The sequence below is a fragment of the Papio anubis genome, chromosome 12 (assembly GCF_008728515.1).
Source record: "Papio anubis isolate 15944 chromosome 12, Panubis1.0, whole genome shotgun sequence".
NCBI lineage: Eukaryota > Metazoa > Chordata > Mammalia > Primates > Cercopithecidae > Papio > Papio anubis.
In genome coordinates, this window is record NC_044987.1 from 24268365 (window position 1) to 24286489 (window position 18125).

Consider the following 18125-nt stretch of genomic DNA (forward strand, 5'->3'; position numbering starts at 1 on the left):
AATGATGGTAGGATTTCAGAAACGAAATACACAGATAACACACATGGCAACTTTCATACAATGTGAAATTCTAAAACATTAGCTGTATATATGTAGTCCTTTAATTAGGGATTATGATTTAATTTGTAGATACAACATAATTTCCAACTCTCAATAGTATTTTTCCTTCAGGAATTTTAATAATAAAGGCTTTAAAAATAGTTAAAAAATATGAACAGTGTAAAATTGAAACATGACTGGGTAAATTCTGTCATTATGTGAAGCTTTTGCTTAAGAGCTGGAGCCATCAGCACGACCACTATGGACACAGCTTCTTCCACGTTCCTACTTGAACACCGTTCTAACAGAGCAGCTATATGTTGTGTGGGGTTCAGGTGTGAGCAATACATTTTTTTCCTCCTAAGTTTGTTCGCATATTTTGTAGTTGTTTTCTTCCAACTAGTGGGAGAGTATGAAAGGAAGCAGAAGTTGTCGAGGTAGCAAAGGGAAAAATCTTTAAATGCAGAAAGTTCAAAGAGAGAGGAGGCAGTGAGGTCACAATTGTTGTTATGAACATGGCTATGATAAGCTTCATGACCTTTCTGTGAGACAGGGTAACGAATGCCAGCATTCTCGTAAGGGTCGAACTGAGTAAGAAGTAAGAAGTGATTATGTGGAGAAAGCATCTGTTGATTAGAAAAGGCCGGGTAGAGAGATGCTCATTTTGTCTGTGGTTGGCATAGTCTTTTTTTTTGTGACTGAGTTTTGCTCTATCGCCCAGGCTGGAGTGCAGTGGTATGATCGTGGCTCACTGCAACAACCTCCATCTCCCCAGTTCAAGTGATTCTTGTGCCTCAGCCTTCTGAGTAGCTGGGATTACAGGCACCTGTCACCATGCCCGGCTAATTTTTGTATTTTTAGTAGAGACGGGGTTTCACCATGTTGGCCAGGCTGGGCTTGAACTCCTGACCTCAGGTAATCCACCCGCCTCAGCCTCCCAAAGTGCTGGGATTACAGGAGTGAGCCACCGCGCCCGTCTGGTTGGCATACTCTTATGGCACTTTGTAACTCTATTGACTTGTTTTGTAATTTAAAAAAGGGTACGAGAGTTCATATGTTGATCAATGATAAAAATTCTCTTTCAACCATCCTTTCCTTCTACTTTTGCTCCTCTGTCCCCCATTTTCCCACCATTGTAAATTCTGGCACAGAGTGCGGGGCACAAACCTACAGATGTCAGGATTTTTTTTTTTTTCTAAAAGCTCACTACTTCTCAAGGCTTATTAACTGGACTTACTAAGTTTTTTTCAATCCATCTCCGCAACAGATGATTATTACATACCTTCCTGGTATTGTGCTAGGTGTTAACAGCCATCAAGACTAAAAATGACCTCTCCAAAGGAGCCTCAGTCTCACTGCACTGGACAGACACATAAGCCAGGTAAGCAAGAGTTGTAATTGCCACAGCAGAAGTGTGAGCTGGGTACGGATGGAAGAGTGACGTGGGTCAGCTCTAATCCTGGCATACAGATTGATGATGCTCCTGACAGAAGAATTTATTAAGACCAGACATTTAGGAGGCTGAGGCAGGCAGACTGCTTGAGCTCAGGAGTTCAAGACCAGCCTGGTCAACATAGCAAAACCCTGTCTTTACGAAAAATACAAAAATTAGATGAGCGTGATGGTGCACACCTGTAATCCCAGCTACCCGAGAAGCTGAGGCAGGAGAATTGCTTGAACCCTGGGAAGTAAAGGTTGCAGTGAGCTGAGATCACGCCACTGCTCTCCAGCCTGGGCAACAGAGTGAGACTCTGTCTCAAAAAAAAAAAAAAAAAAAAAAAAAAAAAAAGACCAGACCTTTGTATGAGTGGAAGAAATGTGGGCATCAGCAAATCATGGACAAATCTCAGGTTCTGCCACTTTCCACATCAGAAAATCACAATCTTGTTGAGCCTGTTTCTCCATGTTGTCAAATGCAGTTGATAAACTATGAGAAGTACATGAGTTAACTTACGGCAAAGCAGCTAGCACAGTGCCTGGCAAGCTCTCAATAAACACTGTGCTCTTCAACTTAATTTTGTTTAATAGATGTAACTGCCGATCGCCGATCTCTTTTTTTTTTCTGAGACGGAATCTTGCTCCGTCTCCCAGGCTGGAGTGCACTGGTGCGATCTCAGCTCACTACAACCTCCACCTCCCAGGTTCAAGCGATTCTTCTGCCTCAGCCTCCTGAGTAGCTGGGACTACAAGCGCGTGCCACCATGCCCAGCTAAGTTTTGTAATTTTAGTAGAGACAGGGTTTCACCATATTGGCCAGGGTGGTCTCGAACTCCTGTTCTCGTGATCCGCCCGCCTGGGCCTCCCAAGGTGCTGGGATTACAGGTGTGAGCCACTGGGCCGGCCTACTGTTGATCTCTTTTAGAAACGAAAGAATACCAATGCAAAATCGAGTGCCCCATCTCAATTATAGGAGTTGTCATAATATAGTTTTGTGTGTTAACCTGATAAGCATTTTGAGGGCAGGTACCATATGTCATTTATCTTTGTATCCATCAGCACCCAGCCCATGAGGCATACCAGTAGATGTTCAGTGACTGTCTGTGGAGTGAATAAATGAGTTACTTAAACCGATATACTCTGAAGTCTTTCAGTTCATTCATAGTCTTACATTCATGAGTAATCTATGACATTTTATTATTTGCGAGGATGTTTACTCATTTATGCCATGTCTTGATCCTCACCAAAGTGAGTTGTAGATTAAGTTCGGTGGCCTCACAGTCATCATGCTTAATTTGCATTTAATTGTTAATGAGGTTAGAAGGACATTAATTAGAATGACATAAATAATCCTAAGTAATATGGGTTCAGTAAAACTAGAAAGTTAACTGAATTTCTAGTTCTTAGCACAGCACTTGATACACAGCTAGTACTTGTTTAATATTTGATAAATGAATGGAAGATTGGCAAAAGTGCTAATCTGAATCTACGATGCTGACAACTTGAAAATATTTCTTATCAAGTGCCTTTTTTTGGTGCAGTGAAAGAGTATTAGGCTACTCAATTTACCAGGTATTATCTGGTTGAGGGATTTAGTCAAGAGAATTATTACCCTGGGATTATAACACCTAAAAGCCTCTGACATTAGTTTGGCATTTTACAAAGCAGTCTGCATACTGATGTGTTCCAGGGACTGGCATGCTGGTATTTTTAAAACTAAACTTAGACACAGTGTACTATCATTTTCTCTTCTTCTTGCTTTCATATTCCTTTCATGTTCAGGAAGCTTTACAGTCATTTACATGCTTAAATATTGTTTTTCTTTTTTTAGTTTACTTTATTCCTTCCCCCATTATCAAAACATTGTTAGGTTCCCTGTAGAAAATTAGAAAGGTAAGGACAAGTACTAAGAAGCAGGGAGAAATAAAGACCTCACAAAGTTGCAACCAAGAGGCAATTACTGTTAACAGTTTGGTATATTTCCTTCTCATCATTTTCTGTATATTTTGTTCTTTCCATTGTTGATATATGTGTGTGTATATATATGTATGCCTGTCTGTATGTCTGTCTATAAAATAAAATCTGCCTTTTATGTAAAACAGCATTTCCACCGATCATTAAAAATTCTGCCTGAACATTCTAATGCATATTCTATCATATTGATATATCCTAATTGATTGAACCATTCTTCTAATGAATGAACACTTTTTTTTTTCTATTCTAAATAATAATACTGCACGGGATGTCTTTGGTCATAAGTATTTGTCTGTACTTCTGCTTATTTTCTTGGAACTTATTCTTAGAAGGCGAACTAGTAGATCCAAGAATGTTAATATTTTAAGACCAACTACTTTCTTGACAGGTTGCAACAATTTCCACAGCAGCCTATGAGTAACTGCTTCAGGGAAATGAGTGTTATCAGATTTTTACTTTCTGCTAATTTTTTTTTTTTTTTTTTTTTTTGAGATGGAGTCTTGTTCCGTTGTCCAGGCTGGAGTGTGATGGTGTGATCTCAGCTCACTGCAACCCCCGCTTCCTGGGTTCAAGCGATTCTCCTGTCTCACCTCCCTAATAGCTGGGATTACAGGTGCCCGCCACCAGGCCTGGCTAATTTTTTGTGTTTTTAGTGGAGACAGGGTTTCACCATGTTGGCCAGGCTGGTCTTGAACTCCTGACCTCAAGTGATCCATCCGCCTTGGCCTCCCAAAGTGTTGGGATTACAGGCGTGAGCCTCTGCGTCTGGCCATCTCTGCTAATTTGTTGGGTAAAAAATAATATTGTTTAGATTTGCATTTATTTAATTACTAATTGGGTTGAACTTTTTTTCTTCTTATTTAGTGCTTGCATTCTGGGAGTTGTCTATTCCTAGCCTTTTGATGCTTATATACCGGAAAGAAGTTTGTTTGTTTTTTTAATCAATCTGTATGAGCTCTTTGTATTAAGGACATGATTCTTTGTTGGATTTTTTTTCCTTAGGCAACTGGTCGATTATCATTTTTAAGAAAGTTTCTCAAAATGCAGGAGCTTTAATTTTGATATAATTTTATCTCTCTTTTCCTTAAGTAATTTCTTCTAAAAGTTTTAAATTTAGAAAATTCTTTTGGTCTCTGATGGTTTGATTTTTGACAATTAAGTCTTCAATCATCTGGAATTTATTGTTATATGGTGTAAGATAAGGGTCTAAACAAGTACACTTTTCCCAAAGGGTTATCCAATATTTGGTACTACTGGTTGAATTATGACCTCTCTGCTTTACGTTTATATACATAGGCTAGGGTCTGGTTCCATGCTCTGGGCTCCACCATGACTTGCCTATTCATTCTTATGTTAATTTAACAATGACATAATAATTATACATAAAAATTAAGTCTTATTTTTTTTTTGAGATGGGGTCTCACTGTGTCACCCAGGTTGGAGTGCAGTGGCACAATCTCAGCTCACTGCAACTTCCGCCTCCAGGGCTCAAGTGATTCTCCCACTTCAGCCTCTCGGGTAGCTGGGACCACAGCACACATCACCACACCCGGCTAATTTTTTTTGTATTTTTGGTAGAAACAGGATTTCACCATGTTGCCCAGGCTGGTCTCGAACTACGAGCTCAACTGATACGCCTGCCTCAGCCTCCCAAAGTGCTGGGATTACAAGCATGAGCCACTGTGTGCGGCTGAAAATTAAATCTTAATCATACCCTTTGGGTATATATTAGGTGGTCTCTTTATTTGTTTTTTATTTAAAATGTTTTACAGTTTTCTTTACACAGGTGCCTCAGTTTTTGTCAATACTGGATGTGGAGAGAAGGACAAGAAAGGTTGGAGGTTGATTGTAAATCACTGCAATTGGGCAAAATGTTCAACAACAGTAATGAACAGTTATAGAGGATATCATTGCCTGAAACTCAGACATTTAAACACTACAACATAATGCAAAATACATTTCTTTCTACTGCACTGAAGCACATCTTATGGTCTTACATGTCTTTTTTGAACTGTTGTTATTAGAATCTGACCGCCACCTAATGTCACAATAGCACATGAGAAAATTGGGGCCCAAAAGGGTTCATTGTGTGGCTCAAGGTCTTCACAGCTAGTGAGCAGCAAAGCCAGAATTTGGATCCAGATCTTGTGACTTCTGGCATCTCTCTAAAGGTCAGAATTTCCCAAAATTTGAAGTCAGAATTTCCACAAAAGTAAAGACAAAAACACCTGGCTTATGTAGTGATGATTAATGTTTAATTAATAAAACCAGATAGTTTTCAAACTCAAAACCAGGACAGGCATGGTAGCTGATGCCTGTAATCCCAGCATTTTGCGAGTGAACAGTTATAGAGGCCATCATTGCCTGAAATTCATACAGGTGGGCAGATCAGTTGAGGTCAGGAGTTCAAGACCAGCCTGGCCAACAGGGTGAAACCCTGTCTCTACTAAAAATACAAAAATTAGCTGGGTGTGGTGGTGCGTGCCTGTAGTCCCAGCTACTTGGCAGGTTGAGGCACGAGAATCGCTTGAACCTGGGAGGTGGAGGTTGCAGTGAGCCAAGATCGCATCACTATACTCCAGCCTGGGTGACCGTGTGTGACTCCATCTCAGAAAACAACAACAACAAAAACCAACGTTAGTGTCCCACTGCATACACGGAGTAAGCAAAACGGATTTAGGATACCTGACAGTGCCAGACACTGCATGGGAATTACAGGAAAGCGAGGAACAAGCAGCCGCCTGGAATAAGCCTACCTGTAATGAGAGCATCAGGTCGGGATTGCTCTTTCCTCCACGCAGGAACAAAAACTGTAATATCTTTGTGGCCTCTTTCCAAAAACCAATCCACTGCCAATTTTATTCCTCTGCAGGAAAATACTTCTTTGTTTCCATGGCTGAAAGATTATTACAGAACACTTAAAACACAATAAAACCTAAATTTAAGTAAATTAATTCAAGTTTATAAACAGCAATTATTACATAATTACAACAGTAATAAGAGATGTCAGATTTAAAATGGAGTTTATAGCTCAGAGACACATCAAGATAACTAAGCTGAAAAATCAAGATCTGTGAGGAAAGACACAAAAGAAAATTGGGATGATTATTTTCCAGAGAAGAAACAAAAGTGAGTTTTCAAAGGTAAAGTTGTAAAGGTTAACTAGTCAGAAAGACACAAGCTGTTTTTGATCAGAATAAAGAAAACAGAAAGGGCTTCTTTCAACCACAGCAAGAAGAATTTCAGTCAAATGTCAAGAACTCAATACAGAAAAAAAAATCTGTAAAAACAGTGGTAAAAATCATCTGTAAAAAAATCTGAAAAATCTGTAAAAAACTGTAAAAAAATCTGTAAAAACTCATAAGTAAACAGTTATGAGTTTCTAAAAACTTTTCTTTCTCAAAAGTTCTTAGTGTATATTTCAATACTCAATGATTGAATAATGCACAAACTTTATTAGATGACCAATGTCAAACAACATACTACACACTCACTGAAAGGAAAAACATGTTCACAATGCTTAACTTCATAGAAGAAACACTTTGCATACACTGCAGCAAAAAGACACCTAGTTTCTGTTCAACTATATTGTGTTGGACAAGGATTAATGATGACAAAACGGCATTCAAAATTGGATTAGCAGCCTTAGTGCCTAAAAGAAAATGCCCAACTAAGAGTGAAGTCATTCAGTAAGTATTTATCTAGCACCAGGCCCTACTTGTACATGTTAACCTAATAATTCAAAAATAATACTAATTCCAATGTTTTTGAAGAAAAAGTCTCCTGCTTTGAATGCAATAAGTATGTTCTTTTGTAGTGTGAAGGCTCTATTTGTTATCTATAATGGAGATATTTTTTCTTCTTAGGACTAAGGAGGGCTGAATGAAATAATGTAGGTAGATGCTTTATTTTAGCAGAAACTAAACATTAGGCATATTAATATTTTGTTCTAGGGTTCCCTGGGAAACCCTAGAACCATCTAACATATGGTTAATCATTTTTATAAAAAACAGAAATAGACTAACTTGCTTTGTAGATGTTGAAGGCTCCAAATACAAACAAGAGACAATACCTCGTTCCATAGTCCTGTCCTAATGGTCAGCAGGATGAGATGGGAAATCAGATGCACTAAGTTTCAGAGAATGGGATAAGGAAAGGGAAATTTTGAGGTCATTTTCTAGGTAAGGAGAGTGATCTGATAGCCTGGTGAATACTCCAGCAAAAGGTACCAAGTGATATTAGGTTTCATGGAAAATACTGAAATCAGTCTTCAGAAAAACTGTAGAAAATGGCATCTCTAGAGAGAACACATGTACCAAGTATTCCTAGATGCAAAAAGTCAGCTTGCTAAAACCTCACTATAATTTTACTTTGCATTAATGCTTTGAAATCTATTGCATTGTGTCTACAGCCATACCACCCTGAATGTACTGGATCTTGTCTGAAATCTACTGTAATAAGCTTTGCCAGTAAACTAATGATACTTGGTTTACTGAGAGTTGAGCATTTAATTGCTTCTGGCTCTAACGACAGGCCTGCATAAACATTTCTTCCTGGTAATTTCATTTGGTAAGGATAACTGTCACATTTACTCTAGAAATAGGAAATTCTATCTCCTAATTAATTAAATAACTTTTACTTTCATAAAATGTGTGCAAACAGCAAACCATTTACAATTACGGGATAAAGATTCTATAGATGATAAAACAGGATACTGTACTATGCCATTCTGATATTAAAGGTTGTTTCATTATCCTCCCTCTCCACAAAGACTCACAGGGAAAAAACAAGGACGAGGATGAAAAACGGCACATCGTTAATGGTAAATATCTCCATCTTGTTGAGAAACACATAATCCTCCACGTGTTTAAGAAACTGTGGTCAAGTTTTCTGTTGTCTGCAGCTGAAAACATCCCTAATTGCTATGCTAGGCATACCATGAACCAAAAGAAAACTGGCACAGCTCTATGAATACCAAGAAATATATTCTATGGCAAAAGCCATTATTAGGAGCAGAAAAGTTATTATGTAATAGTTAATAGGAAGCTATAGTCATTCTAAACTCATCTCCAAATCAGTAACACAAAAGATCACAGTATTACTAGACAAAATGAAAAAAATCCACAACCATACTAATTGACAGAAGAAGAAAACATTGAATAAGGATATAGATAATTGCAATAATCAATTACAAGCTTGATCTAATGGACATATACAAATTCTGCACAAAACTAAACAGAAAAAATATTTTTAAAAATATGAAAACTTTATAAATAAATTGGCTATGTACTAGGTCATAGAACAGATTTCAACAGATAGTAGGAATCTGTACCATACATACGATACACTCTTCCACCACAATATGTTATTACATCGCAGATATAACGTCTTGTTAAAAAATTAGTGTTGCTATAGCAGCAAAACCAATGTACAATTTTAATTTAAAAAGATCCGATTTGTAATGTAATAAAAGCCATACCAATCTTTAAAAAAAAGACATGCAAGAGCTTTATAGATAAACTGAAAATTGAAAACCTATATTAAAGGGCATGAGGGAAGACTTAAATAAAAGAACAATATATTATTTTTATGGACAGTAAGATTCGATTAATAAAGACGGCAAGTGATTTCAAATTTATCTGTATGTTGCAATTCCAATCAAATTCTCCAAAGGTTTTTTTCACAGAACTTGAGAGGCTAATCTTAAAATTAATACAGAAAAACAAAAGGCCAGCAATAAGGTGACATTATAAATCAATGAGGAAAAGATGAACTATTTAGCAAATGGTACTAGGGCAACTGGTTATTCCTATGGAAAAAATAAAACTGCATTTTAATCTCACACCATATACAAAAAATAAATTGTTGATAGATCAAATATTTAAATATGAAAAGAAAAATTATAAAAGTTTTAGAAGAAATTACCAGAGACATTCACATCAGGATAGGAAAATACTTCTTAAACAAGACATAGAACTACATGCCGCCTTCCCCACAGCGGAATTTTTGGCCGGGCGCGGTGGCTCAAGCCTGTAATCCCAGCACTTTGGGAGGCCGAGGCGGGTGGATCACGAGGTCAGGAGATCGAGACCATCCTGGCTAACACCGTGAAACCCCGTCTCTACTAAAAATACAAAAAATTAGCCAGGCGTGGTGGCGGGCGCCTGTAGTCCCAGCTACTCGGAGGCTGAGGCAGGAGAATGGCGTAAACCCGGGAGGCGGAGCTTGCAGTGAGCCGAGATCACGCCACTGCACTCCAGCCTGGGTGACACAGCGAGACTCTGTCTCAAAAAAAAAAAAAAAAAAAAAAAAAAAGAACTACATGCTATTAAGAAAAATAGATATATTGGAGCACATGAAAGTTCTTTATACAAAAGACTCCATTAAAAAAAAAAAAAAAAACCAAAACACAGGTCATAGCTTTGGAGAAGAGATTTGCAACATGTAAAACCAATCAAAAGGTTAGTACTCAGAATATAAAGTACTCTCATATATTAAAAGAGGTAGCCAGTTGTTTTTTAAGGCAAAAGATATGAACAATCAATTCACAGAAGAGGAAACTCAAATGACCAATGAACATAGGAAAAGATGTTCAATAGTAAAGAAATGCAAATTAAAGCCAAAATGAGACACTACTTCACACCCATCAGATTGGTAAAAATAAAGTCTGCAAACACCAGATGTTGCCAAGAATGTGTGAAAGTAGGAACTCATACATCACAGGTGGGAGTGTAAATTGGTATAACTATTTGGGAGAGCAATTTGGCAATACTTCCATAAAGCGGAAGGCGTACTTTCTCTAAAACACAGTAGCTCTGCATCCAGGTACCGTAAAACCTCACAGGAACTCGAAATTAGATTCAATACAATTGGCAGCTGCCTTTCATCCTCCCCCCAGCCTTAGATGGCACTTGGGGACAAGCTACTGTTCTTATCTTTTAAACGGCGAGGGAAAGGCAGGTAAGTGGGGATGAGCAGGGTGGGTCCCTGAGTTACCAGGACTTTCCCAGCCAGTATTCCCCTGATCAGGCCCCAGAATGAATGCTAACAGAGAAATCTCCAGAATGGCTACCGTTGTCTTGGAAGTCCGTGTCAGGCATCAAGATCCAGAATCATTTGTAGTATAGTAACTTAAGCCTGAGCAGACAATTACCTGGTGGCTCAAACCCGCAGATGGGACTTGTCACGCTAGGAGAGGTTTTGGGAGACTGAACTTAATCTAACCTTACTGACGCATGATGAAGGATGTGACTCATCATACATGCTAGATACAATATAAGGGACAACCGGAGGAGGTACTGATAAAGAGTTACAAAATCAGAGTGAGCCAGATAAGGAATGATGAAAAACAGGATGTCAGAGTAAGTGCCATGTAGCTACTGATGCAAATGAACTATCTGTTGACTATTTACTAAAAAAGGACCGTAGCTTTAATTCCATATAAATAGAGGACATTCATCATAGCTCTATAGCCACTTATGGGCGGTCTGCAGGGACGCAGGGGTTTTCTGCTCAGTAACAAAATTAGTTAATTCTACATTTACGAATTAGCATGTTCCTTTGGGCCTTGATTACATTTTTATCCCGACAATTTGGCAATAAGGAAGATTGGTATATCTCAAGTGAGTCCTTTTGCTGGGCGAATTTGTTGGAGGATTTGTGGTCACCCGTGATTAGGTAAGAACTCTGAATGTTTGCCAAAAAGTCTCCCTCTGACTACTTTGGCTGAGTGGGATTCGGTTCCCAGGGAAAATTCCAAAGCCTCTCTGCAAATTCCAAGTTACAATTGAGCAAAATGGGTAACTCACTGAAGGTCCCATCTGATTCATCTTTAACAGTAGAAAAATATGAGATGCCTAGAATATTGTCAGTAGGTCTCTTTTTAAAAAATAAAAGGCTTCTTTTATTCTCTCACATTTGGCATAAGCGTACTTACAAAAATCCTGCTTTGCAATGGTCAAAAGAAGGCTCATTTGAAGTAGACAAACTGATGTATTTACAGGAATTCTCAGAAAAACCCCACTCTAAAGGATTATTGGTATCTCTGGATCTCAGGAAATGAAAGAAGGAATGAAGTGGGCAGCCACAAAGAATGAATTAAGAAACCAGAGGAAGAGATTAAGTAACTGAAAGCTCCTATCTGTTCCTCCAGGTTCTTGACCCCTCTCTGCTGTTGCTCTTTCTGCTTTTTCTACTTCTTGTTACCCTTCTTTGCCTCTATCTAGGACCTAGAAGAGTGGGGCAATGACCTTCTGGATGGATGGATGATTCCCAATGGCTACAGGATCTGGAGATAACTTCTCTTGGAAGGGGGAAAATTGTTAGCCTTATTAGAATATTCTAACGTGGATTCTATCTCTAAAACTTTTCTAAACTGAACATGCAAAACACAGCTAGGGAGGCAGAGATGAAGAAGAAAGAACAAGGAGTCTGAGAGTCTGGATAAGAGACTGTCCTAGAATTAAGGTATTAGGTTGGCAAGTGGTTGCTGTGGTAACTTGGATGAAAGGGGAGGCAAAAGGAGTAATGATACCAAACAGCAAAATGAGACTGACACTACAGTGCCATACAAACCAACTTATTTTTTTTTCTTTTTTTTTTAATGTTACTTTAAATTCTGGGATACATGGGCTGAACGTGCAGGTTTGTTACATAAGTATACATGTGCCATGGTGGTTTGCTGCACCTGTCAACCCATCACCTCAGTTTTAAGCCCTGCGTGCATTAGGTATTGGTCCTAATGCTCTCCCTCCCCTTCCCTCTGACCCCCCGACAGGCCCCAGTGTGTGATATTCCCCTCCCTGTAGTCACGTGTTCTCGTTGAATCAACTTATTTTTTCATCTCAATGTGAAGAAAATCAGCCCTACCCTTTTGTAGCTCCAGTGACTCAAATGCTTTTTTAAAGTGATCCAGGACTGCCAGGTACATCAGACATGGTAGGAGTGCATATGACCTTTTCCCCAGCTGATCGTACCCATCTTAAAGAGTTATTTCCCAGTGCTCTGAAAAGATCTGGAACGTTTGCCAAGGTGCTCTGTGGCACACTGGCTGCTGCATGGAGTTGCTCTGGCTGACTTTGTTTGACTGATGGAACAGGCATGATGGAGGCAAATGATAACCCCTCCTGTAAGGGAGTGCCCTGGCCTCAGGAAGCTGACTGCCTCCCCAAACAACAGGAGACTACCTCCTCTCATGCCTTAGAAACCCACCGCGAGGTGACCTGGGAGAAGCTGCAATGCTGCGGTTGGGTGAGTCCCCATTGATTTTCATCAGTGGTTCAGTGAGGCATTTTCTAAATTAACAAGGATGGATTTAAGAGCAGATCAGAATAGACCCTTATTCTTCTCTACGTTTATGGCAGCCTTGTTACTGGGAATTCAGGCATACGTAAAAGAAAAGGTATGTGGATGGTAAGAACAGACAAGTTTCTCAGGTATTGGCAATCGCAATCCAGTTTTGGGAAAAAAAATGTAGGAAGATAAAGACAGAAATTTAAGACTGCAGTGTTACCTTCCCAGTTAGACTTGTTCACAAGGGGTGCAAACCCCTTTCTGGGACTACCAACAAATAAGAGAAGTTCTTCTAATGAAAAGTCACTAGGGCACTACTACAGGAAGCCAGGACACTGGAAAAAGGGATGCTGGAAGAGACTGGGGAAGATGCAAGAGATGCAACCCAACCATGACGCTTTACTACCCCCTCCAGAGACATCTCCCCTCAGAAAATCAGACAGGAAATAACTGGCAAGTGGCGCAAACTAGGAGCAAAAGTGACATAATAGAAGAGCCTCGGTGCTGGAAATGGGAGAACCTCATCTGTTTGCTTGTTTTTCCTGCTGTAATCTTTTCCCGCTCTGTCTTGTGGAGACTAGAGCCATGAATTCTGCAGTTTCTGCTCATCTTTCTTGTTTTTACCCTGACCCATTAAAACAAGTTATGGGGCCGGGCGCGGTGGCTCCCGCCTGTAATCCCAGCACTTTGGGAGGCCGAGGCGGGCGGATCACGAGGTCAGGAGATCAAGACCATCCTGGCTAAAACGGCGAAACCCCGTCTCTACTAAAAATACAAAAAATTAGCCGGGGGCGGTGGCGGGCGCCTGTAGTCCCAGCTACTCAGGAGGCTGAGGCAGGAGAATGGCGTAAACCCAGGAGGCGGAGCTTGCAGTGAGCCGAGATCACGCCACTGCACTAAAGCCTGGGCGACAGAGCGAGACTCCGCCTCAAAAACAAAGCAAAACAAAACAAAACAAAGACAACAAATTATGGGTTTCTCTCAACCATCTTCTACCTTTTCTTTCTCCTCTGAGACTCCTGAGCCAATAGGTCCTCTGTTCGAAGAACATGCCTCTTTGTTTCTTGCTGCTGTTAATTTGTTGTGAAGGGAGAGGCTGTGTAACCTAAGGGCCATCATATTCTGTACTCTGGGTATTTGGAAGATTCTGTGAGACAGGGCACTTGAGCTGATGAGTATGTGCTTGTTTATATCAAGAGTAAGTATGTCCTGGGGATCTTCCATGCTATGGGCCACATTTTGAAGAACAGAGGCGTCCTAACATCAGGGGTAACTAAAATACCACATAGGATAGGAGATGCTGATTTACTAGAGTTACTGCAACTTCCTCCCCAAATTTCTGTAATTTGTTGTAGAGCTCAGATTGGATAATAAGATAAGATTAATCTGCAGGCCAAGCTGTGAAAAGGTCTACTACACTTTGGACTGGGTTAACTGAAACCTCATTACTTCTATCCAAAAATGCCCACTCAGTTTCAGACAAATGCAACTCCTTATGAACTAGACAATTGGAAATTAGGGAGAGCTAAATGAACATAAATTATCTTAACAAATATATTCTTCATAAGACTTTCACTATTATAAATTTTCATTTTTCTGTAAATTCACTTTGTCTCATAGCTCTAACAAGATTATCTTTACTCAAGGCTAATATATTGGAAAAGCACATAAATTCTACTTTTCTGTTCTTAACAGAAGGGGCTAAGAAGTCAAAATAATATCTTGCATCCTATAACACCATATGAATTGCCACCGGAGAATTATGCTTGTTTGTTAATGGTACTACATTAACCACCTACAATGGTTAAGAGATAAGAGAGGTGGGTTTTATAATGCAGAGAAAAATTCCAGGGACCATGTATTTTAATGCAATGTACCTCAGTCTGGGACCTAGAGGGGAAGATGATGGGCCAACCATTTTTAGATCTGCCATACCTAAACAACCATAATGTTACATATTAACGTTTTCTTTGGGTATATATACAGATACCATTAACTAGGTTAACTGCAGAACAGGAAGGGTTATTTTAGAATTATAACTGTTACCTTCCAATGATAGACACGAGGAGTAATTGAAAAACATGGAAAAACCTAAAAAGAGAATGAAGGCATCTATAAAAAGAGACTGCCTCTTTTTAATACTTTATATGGCAGTGAAGAAAAGAACAAAGGAACCTCTTTTCAGTTATCTTTTTATTTCCTCAAATTTGATTTTACTACAATTTGCATATTATATAATGCTTGTTAAAAACCTTGGAAATTATAGGTGATCTTTATTTCTGAAACTTATATAATACGTATATTATTTACACGATCAAAGAAGACCTATTCTTAAAAAGTCTTTTTCACAAATCATCTAAAATCTAATGATACGAAGTACCTGGAATGGCACATTTCAGTACTCCAAATAGAGATGGCTTTTGAAGATACTGAAAATAATACAGCCTCTGGAATTTGACAGGAGTTTAATTCTTTTCTTTACCACTTTTCTGTGTGACCTTATTCTGAATCTCAGAGATTCCTATTCTGAATCTCAATTTCTCATCTTTGAAATGAAAATAACCTCACTTACCTTATAGCGTTGTGAGAACTGAATAAGGTAATAAACCTAGCCAAGTGCCTGGCATATCGAAGGCTTCAACACATGATAGTTTCTTTACTTTCTCATGTCCTCTCAGTCTTAATGTTTAGAAAATAGAAAAAAGCTTGTTTTGGAATAAAAATGAAACCGATAAAATACATCTTTATTTAATAGCTTTAATCTCACAATAGTAAACTGTGACTTTTAGAGCAAAATGCATGATGTGTAGAGATCACTAAACAGTGTTGTAAAAAGAAACCAAACAGAAGATCAAGGTAATTATGGGATTCAAAAGGACATGCAACTGATTTTCTATAACCTTCTATATATCATCTTTTATTTAAATTAAAAACTTGACCTGTAAGTTTGCTGTATTATAAGATGCACTTGCATAAGATACCCTCCACTGGGAAAATAAAGTATGACTATCAAGTTTCTATTACTTTAATGGGTAATTAGATTAACCCAACTATTGTGATAAGGACACAAGTTAGCAGGGTTTGTCAATGAAGTGGCTAGAATGGAAATATAAAGGTATCTTTTTAGGTTGGGCATGGTGGCTCACGCCTGTAATCCTGGCACTTGTGGGAGGCTGAGGTGGGAGAACTGCTTGAGCCCAGGAGCTCAACCAGCCTGGACAACATAGCAAGACCCTGTCTTTATATATATACATATACATATACATATACATATATGTATGTGTTTTTAAAAAGAATCTTTTTAAACTAGAAAATCATATTTGAATCTTTAGTATCAAAATCCTTCCAGTTTAGATATAGTTAATTATATTAGAGAAAGAGTATAGTAGATTTTAATCACAGAATAATTATAACAGAATATTAAGAACTATTTATAGAACATTAAATTATTAATATAAAGTCCAGGTACTCTTCAAATATTTGGTGAATTAATTTTATTTTTTTCTCATATTTTAGGCCTGATTTTACATAAACCATCTTGGACACATGAAAATAGATTTTAATTTTAAAGGACTCTAAAAAAAATGACTTTAAGACCTTCTTCACTGATGCATTTTTCAATGTTTAATGACTGTTAAATTCTTTTACATCTATTCTGTATTCCTTAAGCAGGGGGAAGAAGTACAGCTGCCTAGCATCTTCAATAGGAAAATACAGAAACGTAGAAACAGGATGTTTTACTTTCTCTCATTGTAGTCCAATTAAATTTCATATTTATTTGAGAATCTATAATTCATCTCATGGGCATCTGGAGTTTTTTCTTTTGTATAGAAGGCTCATAACTATTTATGCATGCCTATTTTGTTATTCTTATAGCTACTCAACTGTATTGTCTCTGATCTCTTTTCCAATATACCAAAATCATTCTGAAGCTAAATCTCATTCACAGGATGCTAAATATTAAACATACCACCAGAAAACTAAATCCATGTCGCTTGTTACAGATCATTGAAATCAATGCTTATCAAGCTGTGTTCCAAACAGAAATTCCATGGCATGGCAGGGCCTTCTGGGGAGTACAGAAGGGAGTTTTAAAGTGGGGAACACAACCCTGTACATCCTTCCCAATTCAAACAGAACTCTGCTCTTGCTTGATTTTAAATATTGGGCTTCCATGAAGAGATTTGCAGGATTGTACTGCTTTAAAGGAAAATAGAAGCCTGACAGTCATCGATTGAGGACAACAAAAATATTTAACACCAAAATTACTATGGAAGTCTATTATGAAATAATTATTACCCTTCAGTTGGTTATGAGCTTAACAGCAGTACAGTTGAGAGAGGTAGCTTTGGGAATTGAAGAGGCTAAGGAAAAAGGAAAGGAAAAAGATTTCCTTCACCATATAAGGTCTACAATTTGAGGCAACATCTAGCTGGTCAAGATCCAGTCTAAAGATAATAAAGAAAACACATCTGTTTAGTAGGTGTAAAAAGGTCTTATTAACGAAAGTAGAAAACATGGACTCTAACCACTTTTTCCTCATTTTGTGTAACTGGTAACACTAGTTAGGTGAAGATCTGTGATTAACTTTATTTCTATGTAATAGGATTACTAAGGTTGCCCATTTTTAGGTTAGAGTTGAAATAAGCATACTTGAGATAATAGGAAAGTTCACTGCTGATTGGTCTATTAAAGTACATGATGTTGATCACAACTAGAATTATGTACTTAGAATTATAAAGAGGTGCAATGGAATATAACTCTAACATCTGTCTTTGTCACGCTCCACAATGATATAATTAAACAACAACAAAAGCTAGCTCTGATTATTTGATTCTTTTCATAGTCTCTAAGGATATTCTTTAAAAACAGTAAGAGAAATGGGGCACTACCAAATGAAGTAATACCTGTGACACCCACCTAGAGGGAATTTAAGCTATCCTTTAATAAATGTTACTTCTAGTAAACTGGGGCTTACAAAACAGTCTACTAAGAGGCTATTCAATAGAAATATAATGTGAGCCACATATGTAGTTTTAAATCATCAGGCATAGCATATTAAAAAAGTAAAAAGCAGCTGAAGTTAATTTTAGTATGTATTTCATTTAACTCAATATATCAAATTCTTTAAATCCACAATCAACATAAAAGTTACTCAAATAGTTTACATAGTTTTGTACTAAGTCTCTGAAATGTGGTATGCATTTTATATTTACAGCATATCTCAATTTGGGCTAGACACATTTCAAGAGTTCAACAGCCACATGTAGCTGGTGGCTATCCTACTGTGGATCATGCAGGTCTACTGCACATAATTTTGATACAGTTTTCTTGAGAGAGTCAAAAACACATTTGTATAAATTCTGGCAATTTTTAGTCTCATC

General features: G+C 38.1%; 1 protein-coding gene and 1 long non-coding RNA gene across 7 annotated transcripts in view; one reads left to right on the forward strand and one right to left on the reverse strand.

Moving 5' to 3' along the window:
* The window catches only part of ZC3H12C (zinc finger CCCH-type containing 12C), a 78278-nt gene that overhangs the window by 12581 nt on the left and 47572 nt on the right, over positions 1–18125 (reverse strand). For all 3 annotated transcript variants that reach the window (XM_009187222.4, XM_003910657.5, XM_017948945.3), the window contains exon 3: positions 6207–6346. In XM_009187222.4, coding sequence (XP_009185486.1) covers positions 6207–6346 — 140 coding nt within the window. The remainder of the gene's footprint in view (positions 1–6206; positions 6347–18125) is intronic.
* Positions 226–16473, forward strand: LOC103877880. Of its 4 annotated transcripts, none has more exons than XR_004177368.1 (3): positions 226–637; positions 1307–1420; positions 16411–16473. It is a non-coding gene; the product is annotated as an uncharacterized LOC103877880 (long non-coding RNA). The 4 variants fall into 4 exon arrangements; XR_004177366.1 differs by lacking the exon at positions 16411–16473 and adding an exon at positions 8222–8274; XR_004177367.1 differs by lacking the exon at positions 16411–16473 and adding an exon at positions 5237–5318.